This window comes from Ips typographus, linkage group LG9 (assembly GCF_016097725.1).
Source record: "Ips typographus isolate SLU linkage group LG9, UJ_Ityp_2.0, whole genome shotgun sequence".
Taxonomy (NCBI): Eukaryota; Metazoa; Arthropoda; class Insecta; order Coleoptera; family Curculionidae; genus Ips; species Ips typographus.
The window spans coordinates 5,072,401-5,095,332 of record NC_138430.1 but is presented as its reverse complement, the minus strand read 5'-3'; the positions used below and the strand labels follow the sequence as shown (position 1 = coordinate 5,095,332).

Here is a 22,932-nt window from a genome sequence, read left to right as displayed (position 1 = left end):
TTATTTTCTGGAATTGACAATAGGGCCTATTCTTCTCCACCCACCCCTCGAACAAGGGTTAAATCTTCGATTAAACTGGAGCAAGGCGTCAAATATCGGAAGGAGGGCACCCTCCCTTATATAACCCATTGTGACATGCCAGATCGAGTAAAGCCTTCATTTGCTCAAATTTCCATTCAAACGTTATTTTGCATGTGTTTGTTTTCTTGAGATCGTTTTGCTGTTTGCGTTAGGGGGCGTGCACGGTTTTAATTAACAATCATTATTCTTAACTTAAGAGGGTGAGGAAATTGTACGTCTCAAATATGAAGGAGTTTAACTAGTTTTTGAGGGTGGTTAACTCTATAAACCACGCCACTGTCTCGTCAAATTTCCAATCTATTTAAAACGATCAAAAGAGGCCTGCGTCAGAAGGGCAGTGGACAAAATCGGCAAATGACATTCTTGTGGCTGAATAGATATTAAAACAAGAATGAAAAGAAAATCCGGTCGAGTTTAAATCGAGTGTCAATCAGGTACAGTTTGATACCATAACATTGTGTCGGTTGAAAAGGAAATTGTGCGTTCTGCTTTGTCATCGAATTTATGGAGTTGAAATGTAGTAGTATTTGTAATTCCCTTGTATTTTACTTGCAGTATTTGCGTAAATCACAAACTACCCACTGTACTGACTTAAAAAGGTATTGTGACAAATCAGAAAGTCAAATTTGACAATTATTCCAAATTCCAGTTACAAAATGAACAAATTGCTTGTTGTCTTTGTGGTTCTTCACACTTTTACTGTTATAGTAGCAGATTGTCCAGTAAACACCTCAGAAACTAACCAAACAACGCCGGTAGAAGCAGCACAGACCGAAAATTCCTCTCTCTGCTCCACAAAACCTGCAGGAAGACAGTTTTGTCCTTTGCCTGCCGAACAAAAAACTCCAGAAAACTGCATTCCGTTCCCTGATTACCCCATTGCACCACCTCCAGGAGAAGTATTGTACACGACTAGCATCAACCCTAAACCAGTTGGTCAGTGCAGGAGTTGTGACCTGAAAATGACTTCTTCAGGCAGTGCAATAATTCTGCATTGCATCCAGTGTTTTGACACTTCCAGTCTGAATCCTAGAAAACATAACTAATTTGTACAAACAATAAAGTTGTCGGGGAGTAAATTGCCCTTCAGTAAACACAGCAAAAACTGTTGGTTGATGGAAAAGTTTTCCATTACGGGCGTCCCGACAATCGAACAATCGACCACACAACGGTCTCGTTGTCAAATTGAAATCGCTATTGCATTTTAAAAAGTTCTGAAAAGCGGCAAAATCCATTACCAATATCTGCATTATTTTGTCGAGCTTCTTCAGCGCTTCAACTTTTAGATAATGAAAGCTCGAATAGTCGATCACAATGAGAACGGCGAGACGATTGACAAAGCCGCATTGCTTCTGACAGTTTTTCCTCGGAAAAAAAAAAGCGAATGATGGAATATTTTATTGCATGGGATTGCTGAAAATTTAACCAAGTTTCTGCAAACTGTTTGTGATAGTAATTAAAAATTACCTTTTCATTGAATGTATGAACTGGATGGAAAATAATTTTCCATTAAAACGAAACAAAAGCGAAAATCGGAATACGCCGACGTTCCTTTCAGAAAATAGCAGCCGCATTGCTTTCTTTCGCTCTGAATCCCTTAGAGAGCTCGCTCTATCGTACAATAGAGCTTTTCTTCCCGAAAAGCTGGCCCGTTGTATGACTTTTACGTCGCATTCAACCAGGATCTAGAAAGAACAATGCTTATTCTAGAAGCTTTTACGTTATTCAGTTTCGATGTACTCTCGACAATGATATTTTATTTTCTTTCGTTCCGAATTGTCTCTCTCTATGCCCTATTGGAAATTTAGCGCTCGTTTTTCGCTATTTTTGAGTTTTATAAGGCAACTGGAATCAAGTAATGAAAAAGTACACAAAAGGCGTTTTTTCCAGGTCATTGGAACAGGGGGAAACAATTTAATGAATAGGTTTTATGAGATTTATGTTTGTTGTATATACTACTGGTTAGTCTAAATGTGCTGTATTAGCGTAAATCACACCGAACTGTTTAGTAGTTTGTGATTGGTCAAAAAATAGCAGCAAGCTGAAAGCTACTTTTTTTGACCAATCACAAACTTTTTAGTCTGAAAATTACATTTGATAGTTTTTGGTGGTCAACAGAGAAAGTTTAAATTGGGACAAAGGATTTTTCAAGGACGCTCTGTATATTAGGCGACGTTTCAAACGTGTCGTGTTTTCACTTTATAAACATAATCATACAGAGTGTCCCAAGCAAGTGGTACACTGATACTTTTAGTTTCTTTCCACACAGCAAAACACAGCTTTTTGTAATTGAACACCCGGTACAAATTTGAAAATTTTGACAGTTCAAACTAAACTTTTGAACACCCTGTATTTCAATTTTATTCACGGTTAGCATAAAGAATGTATAGCAGCAATTTTAATTGAATTTTTGTACAGAGTGTCCTGAAATAAAATTGTAAAAATAAATATAAATTTACCTTGTATATCTACTTAATGGGTTATTACCAGTTTGGGGCAATTACCACTGTCTACCTGGGTTATTGTATCTTTTACTCTAAAATAGTTCAAAATGATTCAAATCTGTTCATCTGCGAGGTTTACAATTTAGTTTTTGGCACTAAAATCAATATAAAAATCAAGATTATTGAAAAATGTCCGAAAAAAGGTAATCAAAGTTTGACGTCCTCTAACGACCAGACAAGGCAACTTAGCAGTGCCCGCTCAATGTCACGTGATAGCTTCATTTATTAGCTACCTACGATCATATGATGTGTCTATACGGAATATTTAAAATAGCAAGTAATTCGTGATTTTTTGGACAATGCATCGACATTTTTTCCAAATGAAGGTTTTTCTTAGCCTAACTTTGTCAAACAAAAAACATTTATTTTCTTGCAAACAGTGCCATGATTATTATAACTGAATCTATTGATAAAGTTAATATTACTTTTTTAGAGTTGAAATTTCTCTGCCAAATTGAAAATAACTAGGTTTTTGGCTACTTGACAATGATTCTATATTAAATTCTATTTAAAAGTATTCTAAACGCATTTGGTAAAGCTTAAAAGTTTATATGAAAATATAAAAATGTCAATGGCAAAGAGATTTTATACTTTTTAATTATGGAATATTGATTTGTCTACACTTTGACAACAAAGCTTTGACATTTAAATTTTGTTGGACTTTCATTATAACTTTTGTTTCTTCCTGTTTAATAACAGTTTGTACGACTATTGATTGTTACATTGTTGCCAAATTTAGAATTAAACATTATGCTTGTAAATCATCGTGAAGACCATTGAGTAACATTGACACAGTGAATTATTAACCGTATAACTGTCAGTTCGAATAATTCACCGTGATAATAGTATCCTCGACCCGAAACTGTGTAGTCTGTATGTCGCTGATATTTGCGTTTCGGTTAGTTCCATTTTGCGTGTCCGAAATGTACATTTAGCCAGTATTGTAGCTGACATCCAGCCATAGTTTACATTGTGCTTATACAGTTATTGTGACCATTGTAGACGGAAAGCTTAGCTGATGTATATTGGATGCGTTTTGGGACCATAGAAATTGTCCAAATCGCTAATATTACATATAGACGATGTGGAGTTACAGGAAACCAACAAACGCGCCCTCTATGTCCTTTATGTGTCCGGTTTTATTGCCTCAATGCCTGGTGTGCTCATATTGTTAATTACACTGAAGGATTAAAAGCCATAAAAGGCGAGCCATAAAGTTATGTTTGGACCTAATCAAATGGCAAATATGTACACTGTAGATAACGATTTTAATGACATATTTGCGTGACAATGCTTTTGCTCTATTATAGAGCCCAGAGGGATCTAACTCTAATTTCTTTCTTACTCCAAGCAAACTTACGCAAGCTGAAAGTAGACATCAGTCTTCTGTTTTGCCTTTAATTTTTTTGGTATATTGACAATCCGAAATGCCTGCAAGCGTGCGGAATTTGCATACGAAATAATCAAAATGGGTTTTTTGCACGCACAGACCCAATTAATTAAAACAACTGAAGAGTTTCGGGTTGTAAAGTCGACCGAACAACACGCGAGGTTATTTATGTCATTCTTACGGCACAAAACCACTGTCACTAATGGAAAAAACATTGGGCTTTGTTTCGATGATGTTGGCAAATAATTCAACCAGAATTTTTACTTACCATAATGATAAGTCCACAGTCTTCAGTGTTTGTAGTTAGTGATTGGTCAGGAAAAAAAACCAAGTGGGTTTTACAGAAGATTTTGTCGCTGACTGTCCTTTAAATCTTGTTCAAATTTCATACCACAATTTCAACTGATTTAAATGTTTTTGGTTGCACCAAACCCAAGTTATTCCTAAATAAATCGAAAACGGTAAAAGTTACAAAAAAAATGCAAGAGATCAAAAATGATTCTAATCAACTCCTTGACCCAACACCGTAAGTTTGCAGGGCCGTTTTTCCTTCCAGTATATAGGGTGTGCAAAAAAATTATGGTGGTTCACTATTTTTGTCACCCTGTACGCAATTTTTAAGATAGAATTTTTTACTCAACACCCCTGGAGAGAGGAGCTCAAAACGTTTTTTTTAAGTGGTTGAACAACCCTGAACTCCCAAAAATAACTGAGTTACAGAGTGTTCAAATTTTAAACCACAATTTCAACTGATTTAACTATTTTTGGTTGCATCACACCAGTTTTTCCTAAATAGCTCAAAAACGGTTAAAACTAAAAAAAGTTGCAAGAGACCAAAAATGTTTCTAATCAACTCCTTGACCCAACACCGTAAGTTTGCAGGGCCGTTTTTCCTTCCAGTATATAGGGTGTGCAAAAAAATTATGGTGGTTCACTATTTTTGTCACCCTGTACGCAATTTTTAAGATAGAATTTCTTACTCAACACCACTGGAAGGAGGAGCTTAAAACGTTTTTTTTGAGTGGTTGAACTACCCTGAACTCCCAAAAATAACTGAGTTACAGGGTGTTTAAATTTGAAACCACAATTTCAACTGATTTAACTATTTTTGGTTGCACCACACCAGTTTTTCCTAAATAACTTGAAAACGGTAAAAGCTACAAAAAAATTGCAAGAGACCAAAAATGATTCTAATCAACTCCTTGACCCAACACCGTAAGTTTTCAGGGCCGTTTTTCCTTCCCGTATATAGGGTGTGCAAAAAAATGATAGTATTTCACAATTTTTGTCACCCTGTAGGCAATTTTTAAGATAGAATTTTTTACTCAACACTACTGGAAGGAGGAGCTTAAAAAGGTTTTTTTTGAGTGGTTGAACTAACCTGAACTCCCAAAAATAACTGAGTTACAGGGTGTTCAAATTTTAAACCACGATTTCAACTGATTTAACTATTTTTGGTTGCACCACACCAGCTTTTCCTAAATAGCTCAAAAACGGTAAAAGTTAAAAAAAATTGCAAGAGACCAAAAATGTTCCTAATCAACTCCTTAACCCAACACCGTAAGTTTACAGGGCCGTTTTTCCTTCCTGTATATAGGGTGGGCAAAAAAATTATGGTGGTTCACTATTTTTGTCACCCTGTACGCAATTTTTAAGATAGAATTTTTTACTCAACACCCCTGGAGAGAGGAGCTCAAAACGTTTTTTTTTTAAGTGGTTGAACTACCCTGAACTCCCAAAAATAACTGAGTTACAGGGTGTTCAAAGTTGAAACTACAATTTTAACTGATTACTGATTACTTTATTTTTGGTTGCACCAAACCAGTTCTTCCTAAATAACTCGAAAACGGTAAAAGTTATTTATAGTATTTAGATGTCAATTTATGACTAGTATTCCAAGATTTAAACTGTGTGTGATTGGTCAAAAAAAGGAGGTTTTTCTTGACCAATCACAAACTAGATACAGTATGCAAATACTGCGCATTTGGACAAGCATTTTACAGCCACAAGAAAGCAAATAAAATACGGTTAAGTGAGCAAAAGAACCATCATCACCTTATATTAAATTCCGCAAAATTTCAATATATACGTTATGAAATATAAGGGAAAGGAAAATGAAGTGTTCCTCACTCTTTGGAAAATTTATCGTTTGTGATTGTGCGAGAACCGTGGCCAATCCGCATAGGGTAGTTGTTTCCGCTACAGTAATTGTTTTATGCGCAGACAATAGGAACAGCTTCTATCTTTTCAGCCCTCCTTCATCCACCCTTACAGTCCTGACCAACCCTCCTGCGATTGTCAGGTGTAATAAATGCGGCAACATCACCTCCTCTAATTAGTGATCTAATCCTTATTGACCACTGATTTGCAACTAATCCGCATCTTATTTAATCCTAGTTTAGTGCGAGAGGGTGGATTTACGTAATTTTCTGCACACTTGAGCCAAACTTAACGGTCTAATATAATAACAACACCCCAAAAACGTCGGTTAAAAGTGCTCGAGTCGAACCAATTTGTCAACCCCCCGGGCTCTTTATATACACAAGATGAAAACCACTCGGGGACGACAAATCGTCATATCCCACTAATTGATTGCTGGAAATAAATTAAATCTCGAGATCTCTTTTAACAAGTTTCAATTTCAGCTTGCGAATCTGAAGCCTTTCAGGTAATCAGAAAAGTTTCGAGATCAAACAAGGTAGATTAAGCTCAGCAGTAGATTGCAGAAAACCCTTTTTATTTTTGTAATTGCCAATCTAAAAAAATGGACGGTGAAGGTTTTCACTAAAATTATTGTTAAATCTGATCTGAACGGAAATCAAAAGAACTCTAAATTAGCCCTTTTTTCCTCTACACGGTTCAGCGACCATAATATTGGCGCTATGATTGGATGTCTTTAATAAGGGACTTGATTTCCTATTAAACCCTTTTTTCGGAAAAATATGCAGAGTTGGGGAAAACGCCTGAGGCAACAATACACCCTTAGAGGGCACTGGCGCTTACTATCGAACCAAAAACAATTGCATACGAACGAGAGTTAATTAAGAAATCTCGGTAATTAAAGAGTCAAATGCAGACGACGTAATTCCGATCATTTTCACCACGTTCCCACTGATGCTTAATATAATTGTACTTATTGTAATGTTGATCGATTTTTATCAACTTAATTTACAAATTATTCCTCCATAGATGTCACAATATTTGTGTCTTATTATTACCACGTGACTATTATAACCTAACATTTTTTCTAGCCGGATATCTACAAGACTAATTCAAAATTGCTAAATTATTAAAATGTATTCAACCATTGTTGGATGTTGTTTATCATACCATTTACACCTTCAAAAGCAAATTACTGCAATTGACCTAAATAATCACTTTTATTGAAGCTGAAATAATTATTTTACTTATATTGTTCACTATGAATGTAATATAACAGGATATCAAAAAATTATAAATTACCCAATTGAAAAGAGTTTACAGAGGAAGTTGCTAATTCACACAATTTCACTTATTTTTCAATCAAGGTTTTATGTAACATACTTTAAAAACAAAAAAGGTTTATAATTTATATACATGGTGAATAACATTTGCGAACACTTAATCAACTAAGTTTGATTTTACGCACAGTTTATAGAATTAGTGAAATTAAACATCACACACCCTGTATAACCGTAAGAAGATTTTGAACCATATAGGGTGCATTTGTTTTGACAGTCCATGGATCAAGCAAAACGAATTTCACGTCACGATGACGTAATTTGACAGTTAGTTTAATTGTAATTTTGTTAAATTACGTCATTGTGACGTCAAATTGGCTCTGTTTGATAGCTGGGTTCATAAAGCGTCAAAACGAATGTGACCATAGTTTATATGTCAAATTCTAGGATTTTCAGTAAGCAACTGTTCATTGAGTAGTGCTTTTGACTTAATTTGGGACATTTACGAAATGCATAATAAAAAAGATTAAAAAATCAATAAAATATCTTTTAAGCAAATAGTTAACGTGCTAACTGGCTTTTACTAACGTGACCGTGTGGCCTAATGGATAAGGCGTCGGACTTCGGATCCGAAGATTGCAGGTTCGAGTCCTGTCACGGTCGTTTAACTTTTTTATTTATTTTTTCATTATATTAAGTAAATATTAAAATTTGTTTTTAGTTTTATTATTGCCAGTTTGAGCTTTATTTAGTTATTTTAATGTAAAACTAATGAATACTACTTTACTTACTATAAAGTAATGATGAGCGTAAATTTACCGATTAGGTAAAGTAATATTAAAAAAGTGAAACTCAGAGTGAAAAATTTAGCAATTTTACCAGTAAACTTCAATTTGACCAGTAAATTTATGGGTCTTAATTGAAATTTGCTTGAAAAATATCATTTTCTTAAACATCTGAATCACTACACTTTCTATGCAGCCCCTGTATAGTCACTGACGGACTGAAAACTGTAAAACTTTTAGGAATGAGTTTTTTCAGTTCTTTAGGAACATTTTTGCTCTTTTTCAAACTTTTCGTTACTTTCACCGTTTCTGAGTTATTTAGCAAAAACTGGTTTCATGCAACAAATTTTCGAATCAGTTGAAACTGTGGTTTGAAATTGGAACACCCTGTAACTTAGTTATTTTTGGGAGTTAAGGGTGGTTCAACCACTTTAAAGAATCGTTTTGAGCTCTTCTTTTCGGTAGTTCAGAATAAAAAATTCTATCTGAAAAATTGCGTTCAGGGTGACCTACTCTTGATGCACACTTTGTATACTGGAAGCAAAAGTGGTCCTTAAAACTTACGGTGTTGGGTTAAGGAGTTGATTATAGGAACATTTTTGGTCTCTCTCAATTTTGTTGTACCTTTTACCTGAAGTTTTTACTCTGAAATTGTGGTATAAAATTTGAACACGGTTTAAAAAACAGTCGGGGACAAAATCGCCTGTAAAACCCACTTGGAGTAAGAAAATTACTGTTTTAAGCACATTTTTAGAATCCTCATTAAATTTCCTAGTCAATCACTTAAAAATACACTACAAAATTTGGTACAGTCAAGGAGAAAAGTGGTGTAAGAACTTGAACTGCCTAAAACACATAATTTGTAATTTACCCATCACTACTGTAAAGATATACAAAATTATTATTAACGAGACGCTATCTCTACCAAAAATAGAGTACTGGAAATATTAAGTATTGAGTATTAATTTGCAGATTTCTTTTAAAATCCAGCTTAAAATGGAGGTGTGCATAGTTGTCACTTATGAACATAGAGGGCACAACTAAGTTAAAGTTAACAACTACTACAATTTTGTTAAAACAGTAAAAGACAGTAGTTAGCGCATTATAATAACCAATTTAATCGATTTCAAGAGGTTCTTCTAAGTTGAGCTGGTTTAGAAGAGATGGCGCCACCAACTCGTTCTACTTACCAAAGCAATCGAAACTCATAAAAAAAACGTGGCTCCCTCTATGTTAAAGTTGCAGCACTATTTCGTTAAAGTTTTGTCTTTATTGATTTTAGAAAAAAGGAAAACGTAGTGCATATCATACAAAATCAACAATAGTGGTATTAGAGGGCTCATTTTTATACTAAAGTGCCATCTTTGAGTTTGTTGGAATACTAATTACAGAAGGCAGTGAAGGGTGTCATAGAAGGAGAAGGAAAATAATAATCTTCACCAACTTAACACTCCACTTTATTGAATCCCTTCGAATTCAATGTAGAATCAAATATAACAGATTTTTGTAGGAACTAACTAGAAAATGATTGAGATCGAAAAACGTAAGCATTGAGCAAGAATCGTCCATCTTGTGTTGTAATCCTGAGTTAAAGTGTCTCGTCATCGCCCTGAAGTCAGGTCCTTGCGTCCTATTCTTCTTTTTGCTTCTTGCCGGCTGACACTGCTGACAGTGTCGCCACAGTACCCCCCGTCCAGCGACAAAGTCGCGAAACGAACTGTTTTCCTTGTCTTAGCTGGCAACGTTGCGGGAGATTTTCGAACTTCTTCAAGGCGCGCATACGAATGTTCGGACTGGATCTGGAAATCATCTGGCAGATAGGCGGGCTTTAGGCGGTCTATTGTGATGTTGTCACTACGATTGCCAAGGTCAATCTTGAAGAACTTGTCACTTCTGGAGATAACACGATGGGGTCCAGAGTAAGGCGCTGTCAAAGGTGGTTTTACTGCATTATTTCGCACAAAAACATGGGAACAACTTGAAAGGTCCTTGGAGATAAAAGTTTTAATCTTGCTATGATCAGATGCTGGTCTAGGTTGAAGTTCTAACATTGTTGCTCTGAGTTTGCTGACCAACTCATTTTCGTTGGCTGGTTCAGTGGATGAATTTAGAAATTCTCCTGGTAGTTTAAGAGTGGTTCCATAAACAAGCTCAGCTGGTGAACAATCAATGTCCTCTTTGAAAATGTTTCGAAGACCCAATAAGGTTATTGGTAAAACTTCAGTCCAACGATCCGACTTGGCTGCAATGAGGCTTGCTTTAAGGGTCCTATGAAAACGTTCAATAAAACCATTTGCTTGAGGATGATATGATGTTGTTTTGATGTGCAGAATACCCAAGAATCTGGAAAGTTCTTTGAACAAGCTTGATTCAAATTGTCTCCCTCTATCCGAAGTAATCTTGCTGGGTACACCAAAACGCGATATCCAAGTAGAAATAAAGGTGGATGCAATGGTGGTTGCTGACATGTCTTTAATTGGAACTGCTTCGGGCCATCTAGTGAAACGATCCATCATTGTTAACACATAACGAAAATCACTGGACGATGGCAATGGTCCAACTATGTCGATGTGGACATGGTCAAATCTGTAGTCAGGCATAGAAATTTTCTGGTGAGCTGTCTTAGTATGTCGGTTGATTTTGGAGCGTTGACAGTTGAGGCATTGCCTACTCCAAAGGGCTACTTCTTTCTTGATGTTTCTCCATACGAAACGACTGGTCAGAAGCTTGATGGTTGCCTTAACACCGGGGTGAGAAATTCCATGAAGCTTTCTGAAAATACTAAGTCGATGTTTTTCTGGGATATAAGGACGAAATTTATTTTCAAAAACATCACAGTAAAGTTGAACATCAGTGCCTGGGATTTGAATCTGTTGAAGATTTAAACTGGAGTCAGTAAGCAGCTGGTTTAGTTCTGCGTCGTCAGTCTGATCTGCAGCTATTGCTTGGTAATTAATCTGAATATCTTCAATACTCGAGATTTCAGGTCTGGAAAGGTAGTCTGCTACTATGTTGTCTGAACCTTGAACATGGCGAATGTCAGTGGTAAATTGTGCAATGAAATCTAAATATCGAAACTGTCTAGGAGTGCACTTGTCACTTTTTTGATAGAAAGCAAAAGTGATTGGTTTGTGGTCAGTAAAAACAGTAAATCTGCGGCCTTCTAACATGAATCGAAAGTGTTTAATAGCAGCATAAATGGCGAACAGTTCTCTGTCATAAGCACTATACTTAGCCTGAGCAGTATTTAACTTCTGAGAGAAAAAAGCCAATGGTTGAAGTTGATCATTGTTCTTTTGTTGTAAGGAGGCTCCTACAGCAAAATCCGACGCATCTGTAGACAGAATGAGTTGAGCAGAAGGTAAGGGATGTGACAAAAAGGTGGCTTCAGCGAGGATTTCCTTACAGCTCTCAAATGCCTTCACTGCAACATCAGTCCAAGTTATTGGTTGCTGTTTTTTCTGCTTACCTTTAAGTAAGTCATGTAATGGTGCTTGAAGCTCAGCAGCCTTGGGAATGAATGAACGGTAGAAATTTAACATCCCAAGAAACCGTCGAAGTTGCTGAGTGTTGTTGGGCTTGGTAAAATTCCGTATAGCAGAAAACTTCTCGTCTGTTGGTTTGATGCCCTCTGCCGAAACTTCATGACCTAAGAAAAGAACTTTATTTTGGCCAAAAACACATTTTGACGAATTTATTAAAATTCCATATTGGCATAAACGTTCGAATACCATACGTAAATGTTCTAAATGTTGATCGGCTGACTCAGAGGCAACAAGGATGTCGTCAATGTAGACAAAACAGAAATCCAAGTCACGGAAAATTTCATCCATAAACCTCTGAAATGTTTGAGCAGCGTTTCTGAGCCCGAAGGACATGTACACAAATTCGTACAGACCAAACGGTGTTGTCACTGCAGTCTTATGTATATCATCAGCAGCAATCGGTATTTGATTGTAAGCGCGAACCAAATCCAGGGTGGAAAATAGTTTCTTGTTGGCCAATCCATGAGTAAAGTCCTTGATGTTGGGGATCGGATAAGAATCGTGAACGGTACGAGCATTAAGAGCTCGATAGTCTCCACACGGTCTCCAAGAAGTGTCCTTTTTGGGAACAAGATGCAAAGGTGAGGACCAGCTACTTTTTGATGGGCGGATGATTCCTTGTTCCAACATGGATTGAAACTCCTCTTTGGCGATGACAAGTCTGTCAGGTGCCAAACGTCTAGGGCGAGCTGATGCAGGTGGGCCAGGGGTAGTTATAATGGTATGAACAGTGTTGTGTTTGGCTTTGGAGTGTTGGTTGCGTGGCTGGGTAAGTGATGGAAAATTTTTGAGAAGTTTGTGGTACTCTGTAAGGACAATCATAGTTTGAATGAAAGGACCGTAAGAATTGAGCAAGAATCGTCCATCTTGTGTTGTAATCCTGAGTTAAAGTGTCTCGTCATCGCCCTGAAGTCAGGTCCTTGCGTCCTATTCTTCTTTTTGCTTCTTGCCGGCTGACACTGCTGACAGTGTCGCCACAGCAGCTTGACATTTTATCCTGTTTATATCGTACAGATACCAGTAATACTTAAAAAGTAGAATAGCGAACTTTGTGAAATGACACTTTTAGTTTTCAAAAATCATTAGAGATGGAGCTGGAAATACTGTAACCCTTAATTAATGTACTGAAAATAGATTGTAGGTAATTATTTTACAGTCCCAGGAAAACAAGAAAAACAATAGAGTCGTAAATACTTATAAAGTTAATGTTACTACTGACTAATTGTTATAGTCTAATTAAAACTATAATAAATGATATATTTGTCCTCAAATTAATACTTTTTAAAAAATAATAATAAACCTTTAAATCCTGATGGTTAAAAAAAATTTCTATGATGTAGTGAATCTCATTAATATAGTAAACAATTTGAAACCAATTTGATCGTTAAGAACTAGCAAAATTCTTCTTATATTTTTTGATCTAAAATTAAAACATATTTAAGAGAATTATACGTTTTAAATTGGAATATTGTTGGTCCTAAAAGTCCTTTTGTAAAAAAAACGAATTTATTTATGTTGCGTGCCAAAGCGTTCACACCTTTCTTTCAGGTTGTGAAAAGGTGCGTGCCTCTACATTTTTTTCCTTTTTGTGATTAGTAGGCGTGATTCAAAGCTTGGACTTTTCAGGATAATAAAAAATTGATTCAGTCATTTTAGTGAAGTTAAAACAATCATTAAGTCCGTGCATTTCAGTGCAAATCATTATCGAACCCTTCGAACTGCCGGCAAATGTTTCGGAAATTGCTTCGGAAATATTCCGGGACCGATCGTCGCTTCATTTGCCTTTATTTGCATGTTAATTCTTTTCCACTTTTGGAGCCCTAAAAGTTCAAATAAACGTTAATTACGAATCGAAATGGAGTTTACCGAACGGACGAAAAAGTCAATCTCAGATTTTTCAAGAGAAAATTAAGTTGTTGCACGTAGAATTCATTTTACAATGTTGCCACTGCTGTATTCATTTTTAAATGTCTTTAAAAAGCACTTAAAAATTAATTATGCACTTAAAAACATCAAGACGAACTTTTAAAAGCAAAATGTGAGCCGTTTTACGATTTGTAAATAATTTATTAATTTCCTAAAAAAATTACTTCTCTCGATGTTGTATACAGACAATAAGTCTATTTAAATTAGAAACGGTCTAGGTTATTTATTTTCCTTTTGCAAAACACAGCTTTCGCATTTATACAGGTATTGCCATGCCGAGAAAGTTATTATCCTCGGAAAGTTTCCTGTTTGCCGGAAACTCATCTGCATTGTGGAAAATGTTTACGATTAAGTATGAAAACACTTTCAGAGCTTTTCAGCATCCCAGGGTAAGGTGTCCGCGATTTTAATGGTCTTGAACGCTTTTTGCCGTGATTTACTGGGCTGTTGTACCAACTTTTTTGATGTATAGTCTTGTTTCGGGCTACTTTTTCATTGCTTAAAAAGTTGCTTAACATACAACTGCAAAAATATGGTTTTTTCCTATTTTTTTAGGGTTTTCAATGTGGAATTTAGAAATAAATAGAGTGATGTAAGTAGTTATTTTTGTTTGCGCAAAGACAAAGACAAAAGGGACACCATAATATGTATTACTTTGAGATTTATAACTATTTAACAGAATCTTTTAAAAAAAAATCTTTGAGAGTTAAAACACCCACCACTGTCCTTAATAATGATACAACTTATTGAAAGAGATGTTTAGGTAATAAGTGTTATTATCACCAAACATCCAAAATGTTGTGTATTAAGTAACATTATCACCAGCAGCAAGCTGAAGTTGACGTAGATGCTGCACATGTAGACTTAGCATTAAAGAACGTGCTTTCTAGTATACAAAATCCTGGACTCCTTCTATATTATCAAAAGTTGAAAATAATTTAATTAATCTAATAACTGGTGACCTACATACGTGACTTGTGTTACTGGACTTTGTCCAACTAATCCACTATGCAGTGTAATTTATCTAAAGAGTTAGTAACAGAAATTTTCTAGACAAAAGTAAGTAAATTCGTGAGTTTTTAAACTGCTAAGAAAAACAGTGTAAAACGATTTTCAAAAGGACATACCCCCTATTTTATGAAAATAAGCTCTGGATGTTGCGGCCTGGAAACGCCGTCTGCATTATTCAGTTTAGAATTCTCGTTTTCAAAACAGATTGCTGTTTTCGCAACGCAAAATGCAATCCACTTTGGGACTTTTTGTGCGCCTCACTTTTTCGAATTTCTTTCCTCTCGTATTCGCAAAACGAGAAAATTATCATTTTATTTGCTCGACTCGCGCATAAACCGATTATACACTAACCTAAATCGTTAAACAGTTCCGTTTTGCTTATTGTTGCTACGTTGGTGTGTTTGCGGTCCTAAAAAACGAGACAACCCTTTAATAATTTATTCTTTTACCAACCCCCTTGAGTCCAACACGTTCCCGTGGCGCGTTCAACCCTACGTGACCGTCGCGAAAACTGGGTTAATGGGTGGAATTGCCGCCCAGAAATATATATCACCCTTTATACACACATACACAGCTTGGAAGGTCTTAAGACTAGACTTTACACTGCTCCCCCTTTAGGAAATCATATTTTATACTACGTGTTTTTTTTGTCAAGAAAAACGAGTAATGGGTAAATATTTTACTTTACCAGGAAAATTTGACCGGTAAATTACTGGTATATTACAAATATTGTGATTCTGGCAGTTCAAATTTTGACACCGTTTTTCTCCCTGGTTGTATCATATTTTTGTAGTGTTGTTTTAGGTTATTGGATAGGAAATGTAATGAGGAATCTAAAAATGTGGTTAAAACAATAATTTCTTACTCCAAGTGGGTTTTACAGGCGATTTTGTCCCTGATTGTACTTTAAACCGTGTTTAAATTTCAAACCACAACTTCAGCAGATTTGAAAATTTGTGGCACCAAACTAGTTTTTCCTAAATCACGCAAAAACGGTGAAAGTTACGAAAACAGTCTCTGTGACGTCGTTTGACTACTTTAAGACCCCAGAAATGCCTAAAAAGTAAATTTTGACAACTCAAACACAGAAAAACAGTTATTGACTGTATTTGACACTTTTCGGACAATTTTCAGTCCTCATGACGTCATTTCTGACAAATTCTTGTTGAAAACAGTCTCTGTGACGTCGTTTGACTACTTAAAGACAGCAGAAATGCCTAAAAAGTCAATTTTGACAACCCTAAAACAGAAAAACTGTGATTGACTGTATTTGACGATTTTCGGACATTTTTCAGTCTTTATGACGTCAATTCTGACAATTTCTAGAGAAAACAGTCTCTGTGACGTCGTTTGACTACTTTAAGACACCAGAAATGCCTAAAAAGTCAATTTTGACAACTCTAACACAGAAAAACATTTTTTACTGTATTGGACACTTTTCGGACAATTTTCAGTCCTTATGACGTCAATTCTGACAATTTCTAGAGAAAACAGTCTCTGTGACGTCGTTTGACTACTTAAAGACAGCAGAAATGCCTAAAAAGTCAATTTTGACAACTCCAAAACACAAATTGCAAGGTATCAAAAATGTCCCTAATCAACTCCTTTACACAACACCGTAAGCTTGAAACCGTTTTTGCCTCCAGTATACAGGGTGTGCAAGAAAATTACGGTGGTTCATTATTTTTATCACCCTGTACGCAATTTTTAAGATATAATTTTTTACTTTACACCACTGAAAAGAGGAATTCAAAACGGTTCTTTTAAGTGGTTGAACTAGCTTGAACACCCAAAAATAACTCAGTTACAGAGTGTTCAAATTTTAAACCACAATTTCAATGTATCAAACCAAATTTACGTCCATCATCAATAAAAACTCTCTCCAAATTTACGGTAAATCTCAAAAAACTAGCATTGTGGTTGATGAAAATTTCCACAGAAGAAAATTTTGTAATAATCTGTAAATTACCTTTTCACAAAAAAATAGTAACCAAATAGAATTTACCATCAACATAATACTCCCTTAATGACCAAATTATTTTCTAGTTTAAAATTACAGCTTTTCAAAAAAATTATGGTCATAAATATAGCTCGTTTACGTCCGTGAGTTGTTTTGACGACCTCAAAGCCACTATATAATCACAAATATCAATCTATAATTGTAACATTATTTTTAGCCATTTAAATGTAACTTTAAACTATTATAAAATCGCAAATATAACCAACATTAACAATACAACACTTATAAAAATAAATAAACAAAAATTGCAGATGCTATAATTATGGTCAGAAGCTCATTAGCGGACTTGTCTAGGGTTATTTTCGTATCCATAGAAAAATCATTGGCCGAGGACCAGGAACTTAAAATATTTTACGTTTTTAAAGTGCAAGTCTGGGAAGTATCTCGGACCACAAACAATTAAACTTGAGTTGGGCGTTTCAATAGTAAAAACAAAATGTTTGTTGTTAATATTTTGTGTTTTACATTGTTGTTTCAATTTGGCACGGCTAATCAGAAAGTTAAATTAGGTGAGTTGCTTCATATTTTAACTATGCATATATTAATTGGATATTTTAGGTTTCATCACTACTGGAAATGAGGATTTAAATGTAAACTGGAATGTATTGACAGAAAATTTGGACAGTCAACTAGAGGCTGAAATCCAGACTTTACAGTTACAGGAAAAGGAGTTTTTAGCTGCCACCAACACTAGTAACTCAAACATATTTGTATTATGTGATTTAAAAACCTGTTTTTTTTGCAGTTTGTAATGTAGCAAGTCAAGAAAATGCTTTGGCAGCCTGTGTGGATGCTGGTAGTAAAGATCTGTCCAACAATATTCGCGCTGTTGCAGACTATCTTGGTGTCCCTTACATCAATACAGACTGGGCACCAAGAGATTCCAAACAGTTTGACACCACTTTTAGTGTTTACCCTGAAGCAGCTCTGTTATCTCAGGTAAGTTTAAGCCAATTATCCACTAGTGTTCTAATGGTCATTTGCAGGCTTATGGAGCTATTGTAGAGAGTCTAGATTGGGCTACTTTTGCTGTGGTCTACGAAAATGAAGAATCGCTAGTCAGAATGCAAGACGTACTTAAATTGCAAGAGTACAAGTCTAATATGAATAAAAACACCATTTTGATAAAAAAGTTGGATGAAAGTGGGGACAGCAGGTGATTTTCCCCTATCACGAAATTAACCCATTTTAATAAAAAAACAATTTAAGGCATATTTTTAAAGAAATTCGAAGTACTCCAGTATACTGTGTTGTCTTGGACTGTAGTGTGGATAAAATCATTGACATACTCCTACAAGCTAAAGATGTCAAACTGTTGGAAGATATTAGCACCCATATTTTCCTTACGTCTTTAGTAAGTCAATACTTAAATTCGGCATTTTTTTAGTTAAATACATTTTTTTAGGACGCTCATACATTAGACTACAGTATTTTAAACACCAAGACAAATATTACTACCGTAAGGATATTTGACACTTCTCTACCACAAGTTCAGGATATGGTGGCTAAATCTTATCCGGAGATAAGTGCTAACCAATTAAGTGTAAGTTTGACTTAACTGAATGACAAAGTGTTATCCACATTTTCTTCTTCTCTACTTCTTTTTCTTTTTATAATATGACCTGGTCCTGTTTAGAACTCCAGCTTTCATGTCACCCTTGGGGTGGTCTTCTTTTGACCTATCTTTCATCTGGTATCTTTTCAAGAGATCTGGTTCTAGTCCATCTTACCACATCTTGTATTTATATAGTTCTTCCCTGATATCCTGACTTCTTATTCTATCCTGAGGGCAAAACCCTTGATAGTTCTTATTATTTTTATGTACTTCTTCATTAAGGTTTCTTTAGCTTTATCTCCACTCTTATATAGCTGAATCTTCTCATCTGCGTTTTTTCTATTGCAATGTTCTTGTTAAATTGATGTACTATTACTTTCGTTTTGTATAACAAGCATGAGGATTGCATCATCTGCATAGCATAATACCATCCAGCATTCACTTTTTTAATATTTTCACTGATTTGTCGTATGCCTTTATTGATTTGCACTTTCTCATACCAGTCTATCGTTTGTTTTTATTCCTGTCCTACTTTTGCTCTTCAGTTCTTGTATAATCTTTTCCACAAAACAAAGATAAAATGAGACGTTTTCCATTTTCTTGAATGATTTAGTTATTTACTTCAAGTTGCCAGAGATTTTATTTAAGGTAGCCGGATTTACGAAGAACGTTTTCGCCAGCATAAACATTTTAACAACATTAAATTGAAGTAAGTTTTCAGGTAAAAATGGCCCTCATGCACGACGCAATGCTCCTGCTTGCAGAATCTCTTAATGCCATTAAATCAACACACGCCGACGGCGAAATTGTTTACGAGCCATTATTTTGTAACGCTTCTGAAAAATACAACGATAAATACGGCTTAGTGTCAACGTTGCAGGAGGTAAGCTTTTAATAATTCATTACTGTTTTGTTTGCCATTTTTTTGGAAATTTCCAGGTTACCGTAACTGGAATAACTGGAGAAATCAACCTGGCTAGTGGGAAAAGAGATAGTTTTCAGCTGAACATAGTGGAACTGTCCAAATCTCAGGCCAAACTGGAAACGCCTATTGGAGACTGGTCCTCCCAAGACCCTGACCAAGTAATTCGAAAAAGAAACGCCACTGAAAGAGAGGCAGCCTTGCAAGAAAGACTTAGAAACCATAGGTTTATAGTCACCTCCAGGTTACTAATTTATTCTTTTTGATATACGAATGATAACTAGTTATTTTCAGAATTGGACCACCCTATCTTGATGAAAACCCTGATAAAGAAGCAACTGGAAATGGGCGCTATATTGGATATTCCATGGATTTGATTACGGAAATTGCCAAAACTTTGAATATAACTTTCGAATTTATGATCACCGAGAATAGTTTGTACCCTAACTTACAAAAAGACTTAATTGAAAGGGTGAGTATAGTTGCAATCATATATTTAGAGAATATACTGAAATTGGACACACTGACCTAACCTCACATCTTTTAGCTTGTGCTCTTCTTCACCTGGTTTAACATTTTCATTCCGGTTTTTTAGCCTCTCACTCTTTTACAGTAATAATTTGTGCTAATAAACATGTTATTAAAACTTCCAGAGAGCTGATTTGGCAATATGTGACTTTACCATCACTCCTCAAAGACAGGCAGTAATTGATTTCAGTTTACCTTTCATGACTTTAGGTAAGTATCACTAAAGAAACATCAAACTGGTTTTTACTAGGAGTTTTCAGGTATTGGAATTCTGCACAAAAAAACTGAAATGGAAGAAGAAGCTAACATTTACGGTTTTCTGGGACCATTATCGACAGTTGTGTGGATGTATACTGGCGCTTTGTACTTGTTTATGTCTTTCATTCTTGTGTTAATTGCCAGGTCTTCTTTACAACTCTTGCTTAACCACAGCTTGACATTTTTAACTTTAGATTGTCTAATGAAGACTGGGAGAATCCACATCCGTGTGACGAAAATCCTGCTGAACTGGAGAATATATGGAATTTAAAAAATTGCCTTTGGCTAACTTTGGGCTCAATTACAACCCAAGGATGTGACATTTTACCTAAGTAAGTTTACAGGTTAGGTACTATGGTACAATAGTATTGTTCAATTGGTAATTTTTTAAGGGGCGCATTCTCAAGAATTGCCACTGCCAGCTGGTGGTTTTTCTCCTTAATTCTTACCAGTTCCTACACAGCCAACTTGGCTGCCTTTCTTACCATGTCGAAAAAAGACGACTCAATCAAGTCTGTTGAGGAATTGGCGGCCCAGTCCAAAGTCAAATATGGTATGTAAATTTACCTGAAAAATCCAAATCAATTAATTTATTCTACAGGATGTCTCAAAAATGGTGCCACAGCCAGTTTCTTTGAGCACTCTAATAACAGTTTGTACCAAAGAATGTGGAACACCATGATCAACGAGAAACCTTCAGTGTTTGAGGAAAGCAACGCTAAAGGAGTGGAAAGGGTGCTATCAACTAAAAACAGCCTCTACGCCTTTTTCATGGAGTCTACTGGTATAGACTATGAAATGGAAAGGAAGTGCGATTTGAGAAGGATTGGAGACTTGCTTGACTCAAAGTCGTACGGAATTGGAATGCCTTTGAGTATGTTTGTAATTACACTTAAAACCAATGTTTTACTCAATTTGTATAGACGCTGATTACCGCCACTCAATTAATTCGGCCATTTTAAAACTACAAGAAACCGGAAAACTAGGAGAGTTAAAACAAAAATGGTGGAAAGAAGAGCGGGAAGGAGAACCGTGTCCTTCGGTAATTCCTTCATGTCTCTGCTAACAAAAAAAATAAAACGGTATTCTACAGGGTCCTCCAGAAAGCTCAGACGCTTTAGCTTTGGAGAACGTGGGAGGTGTTTTCATTGTACTGGCCGCAGGAATTGGAATCGCTTTTCTGATAGCCATTTTGGAATTTCTATGGAACGTTTACAATGTTGCTGTTGAAGAACATGTAACACTTAAAGTTAGTTGACTGAATTCTAATGCATTTTTGCTACAATTTCAGATTTCTTACTTGGATGCCTTAAAAGTAGAACTAAAGTTTGCTTGCAACATTTTCGTGACTAAGAAAAGGGCAAAGCCACTACTTTCTGAGTCCTCTTCGTCAAATTCTTCTGATTCTAAGTCAAACAAAGGAATTCTAATTGGGGCTGGATCAGTTTTAAATATCAACACAAGCATTTTGAACAGAATTGGTGCTTCAATGGAAGCCAATGGAAGAGACTTCAGTCAAACCAAAAAAAGTTCCAAATCCAGCACTTGATTATTTTACATTTTTCTGTTTAGTTGACATAGTGTAGCATAAAATGTTCTGTCAAACGCAGTTGATAAATTTCCACCCTTCTAATTTTCTATTGCGTGGGAAATTTATTTTTATAACTCGCCAAAGAGGCGAAAAATGAGGAATAACCTAGAATAAATGATTTAATACATTCCACTTAGGGCGGAATATGGTCTACATAAATTGCTTTCTTTATTAAAAATTTATGAGCGGCTTTCACGACAATGAGGAGGAGCCCTGAAATCATTTTCACGAAACTCCTTATGCATGTACGAGGAAATTTTACTGGAAAAAACTTGGAGAAGATTAATATGCGATAGATGGCCGGACCATAAAGCAGTCAGAGAAAGTAATTAACATAGAGTCGGGGTTTCTTTAGGTAAAATGCAAATCCTCCGCGGAAATTGAGGAGTTTTTGTTGACGGAGCGACTTGGAAATTAACAAACTTCCTAGGAGTCATTAAGAAAATGCTGCAGTGACCTCAAGAGAGGGCACCGAGTTTTCGTGTGCTTTTAGTTTTACTAGCTTTCGGGGAGTTATCTGCGAAAATAAACGAGCGAAAATTCCAGAATACGCAAACGGCTAAAATCCATCAATAGGTGGATTGCACATAATCATAATTAGATCGTAGACACATCGTTTTAGGACGATAATTAAACGGGAGGAGAATCCATCCAGTTTTGTTCCCTATTGCGTCATCCTGGAAGCGAGAAATAGCGCAGAGACATCAATATGCATGAGGTGGAATGCTCCAAGTGTACAGCTACAATTGAGCCATTATAATTCCACATATTTACTGAATATTAAACAATGCTCTCTATTAACGCGGCTCTATCTGCAAACTCTCAGTTTATAATCCAAATCAGGATTTTCGACATAAACCTTAGAGATTTGCTTGTTAAGAAAGAAATATCCAGTAGCTGTTGGTGTAGGTAGGCTTTAAATATAGTCTGTTCAGTGACAAAAAAGTGTGTCATTAAATCTGATACTGATTGTCAAAATGATAATAGCTTTAGATTATAACTTAAGACAGTGGCTGTACCAGTCAAAGTTTATATAAACAATTCTTAGAAGGTATATAATACTTGAAGAGGCTTTTAGCAATTTTAAACAATGCTTATGCAAGGTCTAGAGCACAAGAATCTGGCACTTTTAAAAAGTTGTCAATAGCACTTAGAAGTCTGAGGCAGAGTCCAAAACAAGTCTAGGAAGTTTTCTCTGGCACTTTTTAGAAGGTTCTCCATAGCATTTAGAGGTTTATGGAACTTTCAAAACAGTCTTAGAGGATTCTGACAATTTAAAAACAACTCTGGAAAAGTTTAAGACACTTGTAGAGGCCTCTGTCACTTTTTAGAAGATTCTCAACAGCATTTCGACGTTTATGTAACTTTTATAATGG

At 35.7% G+C, this 22,932-nt stretch overlaps 1 protein-coding gene and 1 non-coding gene across 2 annotated transcripts; both read left to right on the top strand.

The window, feature by feature from the left end:
- The first annotated feature begins 8,005 nt into the window (after positions 1 to 8,005).
- On the top strand, positions 8,006 to 8,078 carry TRNAR-UCG (transfer RNA arginine (anticodon UCG)). Its single transcript has one exon. It is a non-coding gene; the product is annotated as a tRNA-Arg (tRNA).
- Positions 8,079 to 17,012: 8,934 nt separating this feature from the next.
- LOC145733481 (glutamate receptor ionotropic, kainate 2-like) lies at positions 17,013 to 21,598 on the top strand. The gene is made up of 17 exons (XM_081986327.1): positions 17,013 to 17,211; positions 17,261 to 17,395; positions 17,448 to 17,641; positions 17,689 to 17,858; positions 17,912 to 18,056; positions 18,108 to 18,245; positions 18,979 to 19,140; positions 19,197 to 19,423; positions 19,474 to 19,651; positions 19,833 to 19,917; positions 19,968 to 20,109; positions 20,160 to 20,297; positions 20,358 to 20,518; positions 20,567 to 20,839; positions 20,889 to 21,007; positions 21,059 to 21,202; positions 21,257 to 21,598. The coding sequence occupies exons 1-17, from the start codon at positions 17,139 to 17,141 to the stop codon at positions 21,512 to 21,514; spliced, it is 2,742 nt and encodes a 913-aa protein (XP_081842453.1). The 5' UTR covers positions 17,013 to 17,138; the 3' UTR covers positions 21,515 to 21,598.
- Positions 21,599 to 22,932: the final 1,334 nt, after the last annotated feature.